Source organism: Diadema setosum, chromosome 11 (assembly GCF_964275005.1).
Source record: "Diadema setosum chromosome 11, eeDiaSeto1, whole genome shotgun sequence".
Lineage (NCBI taxonomy): Eukaryota > Metazoa > Echinodermata > Echinoidea > Diadematoida > Diadematidae > Diadema > Diadema setosum.
In genome coordinates, this window is record NC_092695.1 from 26,037,463 (window position 1) to 26,056,168 (window position 18,706).

Genomic DNA, 18,706 nt, shown 5'->3' on the forward strand with positions numbered 1-18,706 from the left:
TACCAATTGAGGATGGGCTGAGTTTGCTACAACATGCATTTCCCATAAACACTTACCTTAGCATACTTGGGACTCATCTTCAATGGGTAAAGAAGAAACTCTATAAGTACCATTATTATAACAATTTACAATGTAATACATGTCTGTAAGCTACTGGTTTGAAAGTAAAGCTGTTGTGTAACCTCGCACAAAACAATTAAAGTTACAATACTGAAGACCATACCCTACATGTATATGGACATCTGTAGTAATGGGTCAATATCCTCTAATCTTTCATTTCATTTCATTTATTTCCAATTTCTCATTAAAAAGCAAAGAACAAGGTGAGAATAATACCATTGTATTGGATTACAATACACATGTACAAGAAAAAAATACAACACATGAGAGAGAGAGAAAAGGTAAAAGCAGAAAAAATATACCTTTTTTTTTAAATCTAGGGGAAAATCAAGGCAAAACTTTGTTTACCTTCTTGAATATTGCATGGAAGCACTCGACTGGGCTGTTTAGGTCCACACCATCATCAGGGTAATAGGTCATGAGCTCTTCATCATCCACCAGCTTCTGCTCATCAAAGACATCCAGCTGAATGGCCAGATCACTGTCCTCTGTCTCATCTTGCCTGTAGAGGGCGACAGAGAGAGAACATGCATCACTCAGAAATATTTCTCAAAATGCTGCCGTGATAAATCAATATGATGATAATTGCGATGTTTAAAGCCCTTTTATAATAACTTTGCGCAACGTTGTCTCTTTCTAATATATGTAATGTATGATACATATATAGTTTTCACATAAAATGATGAAAATCTTGAAATCAGGCATTCAATGAAATGATAAGCTTTCATTTAAGTTACCACAACAATACAAAACTGTATCTGCCAAAAGCAGAAGCAGAACAAAAACAATACATGTAGAAGGAATACATCAAAACACTATCAGAACTCACTCTCTCTCTTCCTTCCCTCTCTGTATTAGAGCTTTTAAAAAAAGGGAAAGCTTCCATTTTTTTTTTTTTCTGAACGCTATACATGGATCTGCCAGGCAAGAAGTGAGCATACATGCAAAAGGAATTCGAGGCAGCAGGGTGCGGATGATGTGTGGTCACATACATGTATCAACTTTTGAGATGAGGGGCGCACTGAAATACACAAGCTGATATTGGAAATTCTGAAATGAACATGTGTGTACATACATACATACTATGTCCTTGTCTTGCATGAAGATGGAATGATATTACCTTTAATTGTCATGTACAGTACTATGTCGGGGGGTGGGGGTGGGGGAGGGAGATGGGTAAAAATCAGGGTGGCATTTCATGAAGGAACTTGTCGGATAAAATATCTGACAAGTCAATTATATCCGACAAGTTCAGAGAAATCAGTCAATCAGACTAAAGAATTTCTCAAAACTTGTCGGATATAATTGACTTGTCAGATACGGTATTTTATCCGACAAGTTCCTTCATGAAATGCCCCCCAGATATGAACCGCAAAGGCTATTATATTGATTAATTCACTGTCATTGCCATGCCATTTTGAAGCTTTCAGGCCATAGCCAAATGTTCATTCTCTGACAATTACCATGATAGTAACAGTCAGTGATCAGAGCATAATTCTAAGGTAATCAAAACCAAGGATTTTACTGAAACTGTCAGGGGTGACAACTTTGGTACATGTACATGGGAAAACACCAAATTTAACAGCATAATTATTAATAGATCTTATCTATATTCCCCCCCCCCCCCTTGAGAAAAATAACAACAACGTTGTGGTAGAAAAAAAAAACCACTCACAACATGATGCACTGGAGCTACATATTTATTTGCATAGAAATCTTGCCCCCATTACATAAAACTAGAATGTTAACATTAATACTACTATACTGGCAATTCTGTACTCAATGGTAACTACCATCCTGTTACCCTACACTCCCACTTTTCAACCAGTGGGTTGCAATTAAGCTCTCTTTTAGGTGAGCTGCGATGTCAGCCAAAAATGAATAAAAAATATTGTATTTTATCTATTAGCTGGGCATCAAAACAAAACATATAAAAGCTGGAGTGGGCCTCGGGCTAAAGAGGAATCAAAGCCAAGAAGTCACTGATGGTTACCACTGATTGCAGAGTTAACATCAATTATAAGGTTACTATTAAAGTTTAACACAGTGGGGCCCTAAAGTGGATAGTAATGACACATTTGGAGCCAGAGGGAAAAGAAATGTCGTTCCCTAGACGAGTCTCTTGGGAAGTAACAAGGGTTCATCAGCACTGTATAGTAGGCTGCACAAGGTTGAACCATATCCCTGGTAATGTCATCATGGCACATTCATTATCAACTATGCATTCCTGAATGTGCACCCAACATTATAATGACTGGTCTACATATCTAGACCTTTCACAGCATACACATGTTTAATAGTGCTTTGCATCTCTGTGCAGCTCTACTGTGTAATTGTAGCCAATGCAAGAGAAAGAGATCAAGCTCAATCTAACATCTTTGTTTTACACCCCACACCCCCCCCCCCCCAAAAAAAAAAACAAATTTATTTTCTATGTCATTACAGCAATGAGCAAATTAATCCATTATCTGCCATAAATCATATACTGCATAGGATACAAGTTAAGTTTATTAACACTCAGGTAGATTTGGATTGACAATTTGACCTGCTGCTAGAGGAAGATATTACATTCTCATTCTCTTTCATTCCAAGGGGAAAAAAACCCAAATAGATAGAAAATAAAATGAAGACAAAAATTAACACAGTAGCAAAAAGGCAGACTTGCAAGGTCATACTGCACACTTCTACCTCCTCACTGGCCATGCTAAGTAGTAATAAATGAGTAAAAGTTCATTTGTGACTGTGCATCACAAAACCAACATGAAGTCGCACGCCCTGATTTTACGTGAGGACTCAAAATAGGTGAAACCATGATTTCTCTTTCTTTTTGTTTTTTTTTTCCCCTATGGAATATTCATTTATTTGCTACTTTTTTTGCATGAAGGGGTTGTATAGAAAAATATTTACAATGATTACATTAAGACTGCATGTATGTTTGGAACATACGTGATGGGTATTTCCTATTTCATACTACACAGAGTTAGTAGCTTTCATGTGATATCACAGAATCGCCAGTGTTTGTGTTTGATTACAACTTCAAAAAATTATAACTTTCTCAGTTTTAATAAGAGTTTGCTCAAACTTTCACTGTCCTGTTCCTGTAATTTTCCTGCATCTATTCAGACAAACTACTTTTCAGGGTGGACGTTCCATTTAATGTGCTTCCATCATTTGAGAACCAGTAGCATATTAAATATGCTGATGTGTTTTCTTTTCAACTTCCATTTGTCCATATGTCCTAAAACTCAACTGTCAATATGTAGGAATTATGTCATGTGCCTAATCTCCATGGAATTACAACGGCTTTAATGTAGGAATGTCAAATCCCTGCACCTGAATAGGTTTGTCAAACTTACAGTACAGCCACAGCTGGAAAGCTAGAGCATAAAAAGTGCTTGGAGATATGTGTCTTATAGGTTGACAGAAAATTGGCACACTTTAAAGGACAAGTTCACCTTCATAGACATGTGGGTTGAGTGAATGCAGCAATAACAGTAGAAGACATCAGTGAGAGTTTGAGGAAAATCGCACAATTCATTCAAAAGTTATGAATTTTTGAAGTTTCTGCTCAGTCACAGCTGGATGAAAAGACTACCATAGCTTGTGATGTCACATGTACTGTGTACAACGATATAAAGGAAGAATAAAGAAAAATCAACATATTTCCATTTTTTCTCGCATAAAAAAAGAACACTCGACTTCTCTCTTTCAGAAGGCAAGGCGAATAATATTACCCTTAACATACGTCAGTAACAAGTTGAAGAAATGTGCACTTTATTAAAAAAGTAAAGTTTTGTGAAATTCTCTTTTTATTTTCCTTTTATTGTTGTACGCATGTGACATCATACACTGTACGTAGTAGTCTTCTCATCCAGCAGTGACTGCGCAGATACTTTAAAAAAATCATAACTTTCAAACGGATTGTCCGATTTTCCTCAAACTTTCACTGATGTGTTCTACTAATATTGCTGCGTTCTCTCAATCATTATGTATATGAAGGTGGACTTGTCCTTTAAATACATGAACATGTGTGAGAATTATGACCCGAATAGCATATTTATCACAGCATTTAATTTACAGGCAAGGTGCAACCTACTCATTCAAAACATCAAGAAATATTTAACAACAAATTAATGTTACCCACTTTGTGTCTTGATCCTCCATGGCACTTAATAGTAGTCGTCTGTATCATATCATTACCTACGCCAAGGGAGGAGGTTATGTTTTTGTTGTCGTTGGTTTGTGTGTTTGTGTGTTTGTTTGTCCTTGTGGAAAATAACTCAAAAAGTAGTTAACGGATTTAAATGAAACTTGCAAGGAAAGGTTTAGAATGATACAAGTAACAGATGATTGAATTTTGGTAGTGATCCGAGAATTTGGGGGGAATTTATGAAGGATTTTTGATATTTTGGCAGATAGGGTCAATTAACTTGGGAGTTCAGGCTATGCGTATTTGAGGTTTGCATGTGCGCACTAAAGTGCGTGCTCTAGTTTCTGCTAGGACGAGGCGCACTGCGCATCTGAGGGATTATGACGTAACAAAGGCTTTTATATTGGGAAATCGGGTGATTTTTCAGTGGGTAGAAATCACTGATCTCTATGGAAGAGCAAGATCACAGTGGAAAGTAGCTGCTTGGCGGCGGTCTGCGCTCTCACAGAGTGCTTTTCTAGTTTTAAAAAAAGGTTTCATTTCCTTTCTTTTTGACAGAGGACCTACCGTAGTAATGCAATTTATGCAGGTTGACTACAACAACCATACACACTTTATAAATATTTTCATGTAGTGATTCTGTTTGCTACCTGTGGACAAAAAAAAAAAAATATCAATTCTAATGGTTCAAGAAACAAATGCTTTTGAATTTTACCATGCCATCTGATATCTCAGATTGCCAATGAACAGAAGCTGATGAAATGTTACAAAATGATTGGAGGAACTGTAACAACAGAAAATATGAAATAAACTAAAAACTCACCATAAATTTTTCAAATCCTCTCGTGTCATGGTAATCCAAAGTGAAATTCTCTTAGCAAAGCTCTTGCAAAACAAACTGGTAGACCTGCTCACAGCAGACCAGTCCGACAATAAATCCTCTGCTGAATTGACAGATGTCACAATTAAGAACTTCCCCTAAACCTAAGGCCTACAGTCCCGTCTACTGACCCAACCATCCCAAATGTTTTGAAAAAAATGTGTTTGCGTCATTTGCGGGTTGGTTTCGTGGGCAGTTGTTCAAAATCCCTGCTCTATTTGCATCAAATTGGAAATAGTCCAGTTTTGTATGTCTGTTTGGAGAACCCTGACTCATTTGAATGCAAAAACACACATCAAGAGTTTGGCATTAAGCATACCATTTACTGATGTCAATGTATACCCCTTGTCTGCTTGTTGTGATAGGGGATTCACTTCATCTATTACCCGAAGAAAGTAAGAGTTTTAAGTTCTTTGATGAAATCTCAATGTACATGTATTTGTATATTGTAAGGGATGGCATGATTCTTTGAATGATGAAAGAAAATGTTATGATGGAGGGTGATCATTAAAAAAAATACCATTTTGTGTTCCTCTATGATATCAAACCAGTTTGTATCTACAGGAGCAGTATGTCTCTTGAATTGAAGAACTTTGGCCTACTCTCATCATTTCACTAACTATACATTTGTGCCATACATGTTGTATATTTCATTGGAGATTTATTTTTGTTAACATTTGCTCTCTGCAAATTTGACAACATGCAAAAATATCAATTCTGATCCCAACATGAATGCCATATGCATACATACATTTCTTGGTTCATTACTTACTGTACTCCATGATCATAAATTTTTCCACTCACAAAATTGTCATGAGGTCCCATTTTGTGAAAAAGTAGACTTGGTAAGTATATGGCGCATACAGGATAGTACGGGTATGCTATTTTTTTGGTGGTCTTAAAGTGCCTAACTCAGGCACACAATGAGTAAATCAAGTGAATCTAATAACTATATTTTTCTGAAACTGATTATCAAAAGAGATAAAATTGCTCCTTCCACAGACAGAAATGAATGAAAATGCATATGCTGATTTTTTCTTACTCTACAGCTTTTCCCAAAAGAGCATAACTGCGGGTTTGCCACAACCTGCCTTTATAAGACATCACAGATGAGTAGATGACTAGAAGCACATGATTGAAATAAAATCAGGCATGAGCACAAGGGACAAATATAGTGCTGTTTTCATTTAGAAATTTGGGTCGCGATCAGGGTAGTGTCCTTTTGATTCAGCATTCTCACTGTTAAAAAAAAAGGGAAAAAAGTAATGTTTTGGGTCACCAATATTGCAAAGGGTTGACCCACACATGTTGTGAATGGTATGCTAGTCTATGTAAATCTCAAGGCCAATTCAATATACTGTGGTGCACCACAGCATGGTAAAAAACAGCAAGGGGTGACACACATGGTGCATTGTAGAATGTAAAATCTTGAAATTTTTGGTTGTCACCATGCTCACTGCACAACTTTGTGTCTTTAAAAAAAAAAATCACACAAACTTGTGCAATTTGGATTGCGACCCAAATCTAACAACAACAACAAATGCATTATCTCTGTTCTCACTGTAAAAATTTCATAATCTGGGTTGTGATCAGGATCATGACATGAAAAAAGTGTCATTTTTTTGAGTAGAATGACAACTTTAAATAGCAATAATCACACAAATAAAGAGGAGGGATGCATGCTTGAAACATTAATTGTCACTGCTGGCTTAATACACAGTATGTATGGGAATGGACCGCAAACACAATAAAACAAGAAAGAGCATGCTAAGCAGATATGCACAGCATCAAATTCATGCTGCCTGGGCTTTTCAGTGCAAGCAACGTTTAATTAACACTGCCTCAGCTTTTTAATGCAAGCATGAGATCTAGTGCATATACTAGTAATGCTTTAAAAAATGTACCAACCCTATGACACACACACACACACACATGCAACAACACAAAAGTCACATGGAGGGAAAATGTATCTCTTACCCATACTTTCAGCAACAGGAACATACCACAGAAAAATGCTCGGCATCCTGTGGCTTTGCATTCATTTTTTTTTTTTTTTTTTTTTTTTTTTTTTTTTTGGGGGGGGGCATATTTGTACCTATACAGTAGCATCATTATGACTTATGATGCCCACCATCACAAAAGACGGCATGCAAGCTTTACTAGAACCATATGTCCACAAGTCAGAAGTTTGATTACCATATCCCTGTTAAAGCTCAGATGCTGAAGTACAATTAAAAACAGGTGTCCACACAAAAAACATTTGCAAGAACAGAAAACAATATTGTGTGCATTCTCTTGACAAATCTTGACAGCTTTAGTGATCCTTTTGAAACCAAGGAAAATTCAGAAAACAGTCAGAAATTCACCTTGCCCATGTTAAATCCACCAGTTGATGATGTACGTATAATCCAGAACAGAGGTTCACACAAAATAATTTGCAAGAGAAAAAAAAAACCCAAGTGTATTCCCTTGACAAATCTTAACAGTCTTGATAAGCCTTTTGAAACCAGGGAAAATTCAGAAAATGAAAGGAACAATTCCAGCCACCACAAATTGTTGAAAGGAAATGTGAAAAATGGTCATAAAGCAGTTTAATAAGCAGCAGAATTTTGACCAAAAAAAATCATGGGAAGCGTCAGCAATTTTCGATGCAATGATCAATTGATGCATGATATTCTAAAATGCAGGACAAATACTTGCTCTTACAGCCACATAGCCAGACATACTGCATTGCAACAGGCCAAAAGAGATGAAGGAAACTTGTGATCAACATGCCTAGCAAGCACTTTGATATTCATGGAATACATTTTGAGCAGTTGCAGTCAAAATGAAATAAAAGTAAACAGAACAAGATAGGAGTAAACCAAATGATGGATAGAAGTAAAGCTTAGGTTACTTCATGATAGACAATCACAATATTATGTTAATCCTGATTTTATGATCTGTGCATGAGCAGAACATTGTTGCTTTTAACTCACTAATATCTATATTGTGAGCCATCCTCACACCACAAGGTTTTGATAAATTTCAGGTACAGCAGACAAGTACAAAATTATTAATTTATCTTTAATATGTAATTATCATGACTGCTGTCACCACTGTAAGAGCAGAAATTTTTGCATGAACATTTTATTTTGGTTGTGTGTATTCAGCCAGGTTTAAGGTTAATTTTACATGTTTTGATTCTGCATAATCAAAATAAGTACTTGTATTAAGCATACAAATAAAAAAAAAATTGCTTTTATTTTCACCCTAGTTGCACAACACATGAAATGTGCTGAGATTTCCGTACAGTGAAAATCTCCACTTTTACAATATCATAAAAGGCCGTTACACAAACAACAAAAGGCTTAGTTGGGTAAGTATTTGTTTTTCAGCTCTGCCATTCATACCCTGATATTGTGGAATATCAATCAAGACAGGACAAAATTGTCTCTCATAAACCATCATGTACATCAGTTATGAAATCCTGAGCTGCTTTTGCGCACGATGATGAAAGTATGCATCTCATTATGGTACACAGTTCTGATATATCAATAACCAAGAGAAAGGGACTGCAAAATAACAAGTGAATAGTTTATGATTAAAGCAACATGCTATTTTAAGCTGAAAAAATGTATTCCACTGCAGACAATGACAATTTTAAATTAATAGCACTAGACCTGACCCATCTATTTCAATGAAATTAATTAGCGATGAAAACAACAAATTTTGAAAGGAAAGGTGTGGTCCAGCAATTACATATTGTAAGCTATGAGGAACTTTGATGTACTGTAAAACGAGGAACATTTGCAACATGAAACTTTTGCAAATTGCCAATGGCATTCAATGTATTGCACAGAAAAAAAAAGAACTTTTGCACGCATTTGACTTTCATGAATCAAGGTTCCTCACAAAATTTGCAACATTTTATGCATTAGAAAATTTCTGGTTTTACAGTATGCACTGTGAAATATATATAGATGAGCTCAAAAGCATACTATTCCCATCATCTACATAACATCATCTCTTCATGCATTTTCTGATCCATTTATTCATTCTTTTTTCTCAGCACTGTTCTTTTTGTGAAATGTTCCAACAATGACGAAATGGTAAGATGTAAAAAAGGAAAATAAATAGCATATAATTATAGAAAGCATTACATATCCAAGCTGGAGATTTTTTTACATCCTCTTCAATTAAAATTTATCTTGACTGTACAAGTCTTCTTGTTTCTGTCCCCCACCCCCACCCCTTTTAATTGGATAATATGTCATTACTTTGTATCATATTGTGTGCCATCTCAATCTGTGTGCTTGTACATTCAAACATCTTCTTTCAATAATGGGCTCCCTACTTGAAAAGTTGTAAACATTGTGGCCCCTAAGTGCACAGTATTTTTTAGCAACATATGTGACTGTGCATCACAAAAGAAACAAAAAGTCGCACCCCTTGATTTTCCATGAGGACTCAAAAAAGGTGAAATGGGTCAACCGAGTCAAACTTGAGTTTTTCATATTTTCTGAAAGAACTATCCTTCGTCTACATTATTCTATAGTTTGGGATTATAACATGAATGGAAAAGTGTGTTTTCACCAGTTTTTCTACGACCCATTTAGGGGGCCGGGGAGAATAGAATGATCAAGTATGCTTTAGAGACCCCTTTTCATTTCTTGAAATTCTTTGCACACTCTGCACTTTCAAGTCTAATAACTTTTGAAAGGATAAGGCTACTGCTTTGAAAGTCGGCACTAATCATGGACATAATATGATAACAGAACATTCTCAATTTCAGCTTATATGATAATTCCTTCATTGTTTTTTTCTTTCTCCGTTGGTTTATATCCTGTGTTTTGTCCCTCTCATCGCACAGCTAGCACGGCTTGGTAAAGATTAAGTGCTTGAATAGATGCTGTACTTCAGAGCCTCTTTTCTCAGTTCACACTTTTCCAGTGTGTGTGCTCTCTTTCCAGTATTTAGATAGGTTAAGAGAGTCCATTTGAATTGAATTATATATCATTTTAAAGCTTAGAGTCTGCTCTTTCAGGATCTGATGCCCTTAACTAAAAATCCATGTTGGGTGATGTTTTGTTGGTCTTGTGATGCAGGGTCACATATACTTGATATGACATAGACTCAAGAGAGTTCTTTCTTCTTGTAAAGTAACTCTAGTAAAAGTAAGAGATACCTTTTGTCACAAATGAAAGCGATACCATGACCCACACTGCAATTAAGACCAACTGATCTAAATGGAACTCTTAACCTTTGCTATAAATTTGCACATATTTTGTGGGACTGGAAGCAGTCTATACCATAACTGGGTGAATTACCTTACTAGCGGTACAATAAGTCAAGTTTTTGGCAGAATCGGATAAATGTTAATCAATGGCTATGCAAATTACAGCTAAGGTCATATAGGGGCATAGGAAGCTAGAAAATGAGAGCATATATTTGGAAAACCAGAAAATAAAACTATAACAACACACACAAAAAAAAAATAATACATAGGGAGGATGGTCCTTCTGATATTACCAATTCTGATAAAGCTGGGACTAGATATGGGCATGTGTGCATTCATTTGCAAGGTTAGTGCAGTAGAAGAGATCATCCAAGTGCAGCAAAAGAGGTTTACTACCACAGTGCCTGCATCAGCTAATGAAGCAAGCAGATGAGCAGGAGTTGAGTTACACATCGCTGTTGGGCTGCCACAAAACAAAACATGAAAATACACACATACACTCACAAAGCTGTGCTTGCATTGCGAAATGGATGGACAGCAAAATGGGGGGATGTCAAAGTCTACTGCAAGAATCTGAAGTTAGCTTTCAAACTGCGGATAGATGTTAGCTGGGGTTCAATACTGAAGAGCAATGATAGGTCCATTGGGAAGATGAGGAAGCTCAAGACTGCCAAAATATGTGTGTGTTGGGTTGTTGTTTGTTTGTTTTTTTTGATAGTGTGCCATGGTTTATTGATCATACAATTGTAGCTATTAGAGATATTTCCCTTTTGGAATTAAAAGCAAACTTCACAAAACTAATCTTTAGTTATTCACCCCAAAATTATGGGGGGGGGGGGTAATGAACATCTATCTAATCTGAATAATCTAGCTTAAGTCTAAAACATTTTTCTTACGTAAAATCAAAGGGGTGCAACTTTTTGTTGGTTTTGTGATGCACAGTCACATACATATGGGCAAGGAGTGCCACATCATAGTACAGACTGACAGAAATATAATAACCTTAATTGTTTGTTTCTTTTTGTCAGTAACCTATTCTCAAATCTTATGAATTCTGAATCTTAATCTTTGCTTTTCTCATCTTCCTTATGAAAAAAATGAAAATAAACGACAGTGTATTATCAGTCCAGCAAGATCACTTCTGATATGAAACAAAATATGCAGTATTCACATCAGTTTAAGTCTTTTGTCAGTGATTTTAGCTTTTTTTCCCCTTTTTTCTAAAAGTTGCTCCACTGAATACTATATATTGTTGTAAATACTGAAGAATTAGTTGAAAATGATCTCTAGGGCTGGAAAGAGGGATATTACTGTAATGTAAAACATTTGTGCGGCAAGGGTATTTTTGGGGGGCGGGAGGGGGAAGATGGTATGGGGCTAATGACACAGTAATTTGTTATCACAGTGCAGTTCATAATAATAGTATGTGGACTAAAAAGGGAGCTAAAATGCATCATATTGACACTAGGAGGGAACTAAATCATGATTCAATATTCAAATTAATGAAATTCTTTCATACAGTAATTGTTTTATTGCAATTGATTGGAAAATTGCCCTGCATCTACTTATCTTTGTCGATGTAGGGGCAATTTGTCAATCAGTTGCAATGATTCGCCTATGGTATAAAGACCAAGTTACGTAACCCACACGCAGTATACATATTTGCGCATCTTTCAACATATTCTTTTTATAGCATTTCATAGATTTGGCTTATTTATAGCATTCTCCTCTACTCTAATGCCATATAGTGGGTTTTTTTGTTTTTGATTTTTTTTTCAAACCTCTACTGAACAAACCAACAATACAGCACACAGTTGCTACATGCCATTGCATCAAACACTTTACATGACCATAACTGAAACACAGGCAAACATAAAATTGGTAATAGAAATGTGTTTAGTATGTGCAGGCAAACTTTGCAAAGGGAATTTTAGGTCAGTCCAAGAAAAATAAAATCAAAGAAGCAAAAAAAAAAGTGTCTTACCTTAGTTCGCATGACTCAATCCTTTGGAAGAATAATTGAGAATAAATATCGACAAATTGATTATATTCATAGACGAAAGATGAAATTCACACCTTACTTAACTCTTTATGTGCCATGGTATAAATCCCCTGTGTGCCACATTATTCTGAGACACCAATGTTGTCATGCTTAGGGAAAACATTTATGGATTTCTGTTCAGCTAGACCTGTAATGAGCAAAGTTGTAAAGAAAATGTCAAGCTTTGCTTTGATGTAAATTGTACGACAAACCTGTTATTGCTCTTCTTTCAAATGACCAGGAACTTCATTATTGTGAAAAGGCATGACTTTTGCACACAAAATAGTGTGAGAAACTTAGAATTTACACACAAATTCAGTAGGGCACACCACTTGCTAGTCAATCACCACATAAAATGCAAGCTCTATGTGAGAGGAACGAAACTGCTAAGAAACACTCTCATTGTACTCTGGCATTTGGCGATTTATCGATTGGTTTGGGCGGGTCTGTGCGTTTGAGTAGAATATGCCAAGTTGGCACGCATAGACTGAGTCAGGCTTGCAAACATGACACATAAAGAGTTAATAAAAATCTGAGCATCAGCATACTCAATGCATTTCATGTGTACCATGTGTTTCCGAGAAGAGCAAAAAATCTAATGGAGATGGCAAGGTTATCTCAACTCCAGGTAGGCCCCCACCAAATTTTGAAATACATAAGAGAAAAAAAATGTGATAATCACAAACAGCCAGTCTGTTGTAAGCATTCCGGAAAACAGAACTGAAGAAGTGAAAAATCAAAGAGCAACTTGTAATGCTAATCAGAAAAATCAGTTTCACACAGATTCTCGCTCTCTCCTCTACGTAACCCAGAGCTGTGTTCATAGGATGCAGACTTTATCCATCAAGAAACATGCATTCTAGACACCTCTGCTACAAGGGGTAATGTGAGAGTGGGAGTGGGGGGAGAAAAAAAGGAAAAAAGACACTATGATTCACATTCCATTTGTGAAGATCATATTTCAAATCAATGAAGGGGGGGGGGGGAGACGGCACTGCATACAGGGAAACTGAGCTTCAATGGATATGGAAGGAGAAGCGGTTGCTAGGAGACACAATGGCAGAGATGAAGAAAGAGGGCATCAGCGGGTTGAGACTGGTATCCCCTACAGGCCTGACCATACATATATCATATTGAAACACTCTCGCCTTGACTGGGGGATTGAGGAGGAGCAGGAGAAGGATGGGGGGGGGGGGGTAACTGAGGTGAGGCTCATAATGATCGACGAGGGAGTCCCAACATTTGCACACAACTTGGAGACACAATGAATGGTCTGAGAGGCTCAACATCCAACCTGCCTGTGCCATTCACAATGACCTTTCCTATATTAAAAGCCCTGGGGATCATCGTCCCATTTGTCATACTCCAGTCTCAATGGCTTTCTCAAGAAAGAAAAGGTGGTTGGTGGAGAATACTTATATATCACATCGATATGTCATCTCCTCCATTTTCTTTCCTTGTGGGGTAAAAGGCTTGCTTGCATTGAGAGATTACATTACATCATTCACGTTATCTTGGAGCTATGAATGTCAATGTTAATTGTGTTCACTGGTAGGTACACAGTGACATTTCACAATATCAAACAAAATACCATTGTGTAATTCAAAATGCTGAACCTGCCTTCAAACAAATGTGAGGGCTTTCAAAATTATCTGATTCTTTTTTCTTTGGGAATAGAAATGGTATAAAGAATGGCCCTAGAACCAGCATCTGAGAAAAGTGACAAAAAGCAATATGCTAGCCTCGGTGGTATTTGATATCAACTTTTATCATGAGTATATTGCTGCACACACAGAAACTATCCATCCTCATACATGACGATGTCATTGTATTTATTTTATTTAATCTATATATTTTTGTTTGTTTAATCTCCTCTGAAAATGATATCAAGTTGCAATGCTATTCCATATTTTAGTTGACTTAATAAACAGGATGAAATCAAACAAATGTTAATCACATACTGTTTTCTTGGTGAACCACAAACCTCTCTTCCTCAAATATGAATTACAAAAGAAATTGTGTTTTGAAGCTTCTTCATATTTTCACATCGAATCCAAATTATTTTGTCTGACTTTAATGAAACTTCTGCTAAGGGTACTTGTTTGATGTTATCTACTGTCAAACATGAAATTTTCGCGAACTGGAGCCGACAGCCTTTTTCGCGGCACAAAATTTTCGCAAGTTGCCTCTAACATTCAATGCGTATAGTGTAGACAAGAACTTTCATGTGCATTTTAATTTCGCAAATCTTAGCTCTCGCGAAATTAAAATGCACACAAACATTCGTTTAACAGTATTCATCAATGTCAATTACAACATGGAATGACATTGCTCTTCAAATCTATTTAAGAGCAGTGCGCCATCCACCTGTTTAAGTCTGTCAACAATCATCATAAATTGTGGATCGCTGTATCTTTCCTGAAGTTAAATCCTTAGCTATTTTTGCACAAGTAAAATCATAAGGTTTTACCATTATTCCCAGTAGCAGTCAAATGTCTTAGGAATTATTTTTTCAAAGAAATATACATGTACTACATTACTAAACCAATTGTCATACAATGCTTCATTTGGAATGATACCGTAGAAAACAACCAAGTCTAAACAATGAAGTTTTGTGATATGTCTCCTCATGTATGTACCTTCACGGAATGATTTTCCTGCTATCGCATCACAATTTGCTATGCATTTTTATACGTCTGCTACAAAACCTTCCTTTTGTGTCGCAGTTTCCTTCCACAGAAATGTACAGGATGCCATTTGAAATGTCATTCATCAGCTGAAATTGCTCATTAAATTCCAGTTGGAAAATTATTCCCTGTACCTTCAATCAGTGAACTACACCACCACAACTTTCATTATTATAACAAAATGCATTATATCACATGTCAACATATCTTTCTAAGATAAAAAAAAAGGTAAAATATAGAGGAAAATCATTACAAATAACTTTTGAAATGTCTTGAATTTTATATGCTTCAGGGCAAATGTCACATGAGCTGTATCACTGAACACCCAATATGCTTTAACCTTGGAAGTCTCTTACCTTGAAATCCACATACATATGGATTAGACTTTCTATCACTTATTTTACTGGGTTAAAAGCCTCCACTTTTGATAAATTTATCATTTTAAGCCTGAAAATCCCTATGACTTCAGTATTCAAATCTGATAAGTTACTTGTTTTCATGCAGGGTTACATAATTTAATGAATAATACAAATATTACAAAAAGATACATATACATATATATGGATTTCATATCTTTGCCATGTCTGCCATTAGCCTTTGATGCATTTGTTGAATCATGCTTTGCTAGAGGCAATACATTCTTTGAAGTTCAGGTTTCTGCTTTTGAAATACATTTTGTTAGTTCTGCACTTCTTACAAATGAAAATTGACTAATGAAAAGTCCCAATACAACATCACTTCTGACATTTTTTGCAGAGCCGATGCACATTTTCCCATTAGGGACATGTCTTAAATGACATCTCTTGAGTTCCCTATCGCTTCCTCTCCGGGTCTGATGCATGTCGGACAGGGTAAAATTCTACCGAACTACGGTCTGTCTGGTAATGTCACCATGCGTTAGAGTGCATACTCTTTTTCTTTGAACTTGTTTATGTGTTACAACAGTGTCATCTTCCTCAGATTGGGCTTGCATGATATCCAAGAAAAGAGTTAGCCTAGATATGTCTGACTGGAAAAAAAAAAAGAGAAAATTATTACACCAATACAAAAACAAAACTCCAGCAGCATTCTGTAGCATGCCCCACAGAGACACAATTCTTGCAAGGCTTTAAGGAGATTTAAGTGTCAAAAGCAACTTAGCCAAACATACGTTAATAAAAAGAAATACGTGTAATGAACAGTGGGTATATTTTGTATTTTTGGGAAGCAGCAATATAACATATTTTCTTCACAACTGGTAGATTAGATAACCTTGTATGCCAGATAACCTTCAAACTGACTAAATACTTTTATACTCTGAATCAGACATATCCCCTGTATTCCATTATTGAAAATTGTTATTTTAGAAAGAGTAAGCCTTTGTTATCATTCATAGGATCATTTTTTTTTATCATGCAATGGCATTATTCTAAATGTCCTGGATTTTCTTGTATTGTATCTTAAGTTAGCAAGATCTCCCTGTGTGTGGTATGTGATAAGTTATTATCTGTTTATTGCATATCCATCTGTTTATTGCATATCCTGCTGTTTTCACAACTTTGTCAAGACAGAGACACATTTTACACAGCGATGCAGGCAGTTGATTGTCTAAAAGCTATTGATTCTTGCAAGTGGAATACAAAAATTAACCCTTTCTCATGAGTCATATAATGTATTATCTTAACAAAAATAGCAGACTGCAATTAACATTACTTTCTGTTACAGTGACTGTATCTAATCTTTTAAAGGTCATAAAAGTTCAGCTTAACAAATCCTCTGTCACGCTTGGTGTCAAATCTCTATCTCTCCTTCGAGATTTTTGAGACTGATCACATGATCAGATGTGAACAGCTGTACATTTGCCTTTGAAGGCTGCACAAGGCTGTTTGCAATGCTTGTATGCTGCAGTAGGCTTTGGGTTACCATGCCAATGTGGCATTGAATTTCCTAATTGTAGCAGTGTGTGAGTCACTTTACGGATGTGAATAGATGCTGCAGTGATTAAAACGTAACAAATTGTAATCTCTCGCAAGTAATCTCGATGATGACAACATTCATGAGAATCCTTGATCTAGTACCTACCTCACATTCTGATATAGGTGTACACCATCTGTCAGGGTGAAGAAGATCATTTTTAAGGAACAAAATATGGGTGTGTGTCCTCTGAGATCAACTAATGAATGCTTTAATACTCATGACATTTGAGACATATGCATCATCATTATAATGCACCTGTCTTCTAAGATATGACTGTGGCATCAATTAGACCGTTCCTAATTCTTATTCAAAATAATATATATTATACATCATGAATCACAATCCATCACTTCATTGTCCACCTCTGGCAAAATATTTCACTGATTTCTTGAATGCACCTAATTTAGTTTCACTTCAAGATTACATGCTCCCAAGATCACATGCTCCAGAATCTGCCATCTTTTCTTTCCTATCTTCAATATGACAGCCAATGAATGTACTTTTCTGTTGCAAGTGACACTGATGCAGTGCAAAGTGCCCTGGACTCCCCATATCTTCAGGACATAATGTGACAGCTAACTCAGGGCCATGGTAGTGTCATTCCTCAAACCACACTACACTCCAGGTATCATGGCAAATTGATGTTTTTCTAGTAGTGAACACTCACCCCCAGTTCTTTCCTCTTTTGTGCATTGCTCTTTTTTTCTTTTCTTTTTTACTTTTGTCCTCAGCTTGCCCCCGCTGCACTCAAATCCTAGAACTTGTCAAGCTTGCCTCAGTCCATGGTACTCTAAATCCCACCACTGATGGATTGTTTCCTACATAAATTACTGCTCCTGTCCTGGCTCGCCCCTTCCTGCCCTAGTAGATTCCATGGCCCTTGCCTTTTGCAGCAAGTCAGATTTACTGCAGTAAAGTCAAGTCAAGTCAAGCAAAGCAAATTCACAGAGTTTTTGTTTTTGCTTTTTGATCATTCATAAAACTCTCACTTCTGCTAATGTATTTCCTTGCAACCTAAATAGGCTATGTTCCACTCATCTTTAAACTTGATGTGGTATGTCCATTCTCTTTCAGGGATGATTACTTGAAACATTCCTGGAAACCCTTGAAGTACGTATTATACCTATTTTAAAGCTTAAGCCTCTTTCCTCATAAGTTATTTAATCTCAATACCAAGCATTATTTGTCTGTGTTTGTGAATGCATGTGTGTATGTGTGTCATTTTTTCTTTTGACATAGCTTGCTCACAGTTACACAGAAAGTTTCTTTGTCATGTTTCTTTAGGGAAAGCGTAGAAATGAAGGAGTATTATGCAAATGAAGGAGCAATCCTTGCAGATATAACTTTTAAAGTCAGTTATGTTGCATTTGATTGTCATCAATTTTGTTGACTATCATGTATGAAGTTCCCTGTCATCAGAAAGGCATTGACACATAACGTTACCAGCAGCCCACTATCTGTCATGACAATGGACTCTGAAAATGATCCTCTTACTATATAGACTGCAAGATATTTCAGACTCACTGATACTTTCGTGACCCAGTGACTGTATCTAGTGAAAACAAGGACAGTTCCTACTTCTAATATCAACTCACCCATGTAATCATTTATAATGACGTAGCTGCTGGTTTCGATGATGGCATACATTGTATCA

At 36.3% G+C, this 18,706-nt stretch overlaps 1 protein-coding gene across 1 annotated transcript in view; it reads right to left on the minus strand.

The window, feature by feature from the left end:
- The window catches only part of LOC140235378 (inverted formin-2-like), a 56,007-nt gene that overhangs the window by 20,836 nt on the left and 16,465 nt on the right, over positions 1-18,706 (minus strand). Inside the window, exons 4-5 of the mRNA XM_072315405.1 lie at positions 12,353-12,373; positions 469-622 (exon numbers count right to left, since the gene is read on the minus strand). Of these exons, the coding sequence (XP_072171506.1) occupies positions 469-622; positions 12,353-12,373 (175 nt within the window). The remainder of the gene's footprint in view (positions 1-468; positions 623-12,352; positions 12,374-18,706) is intronic.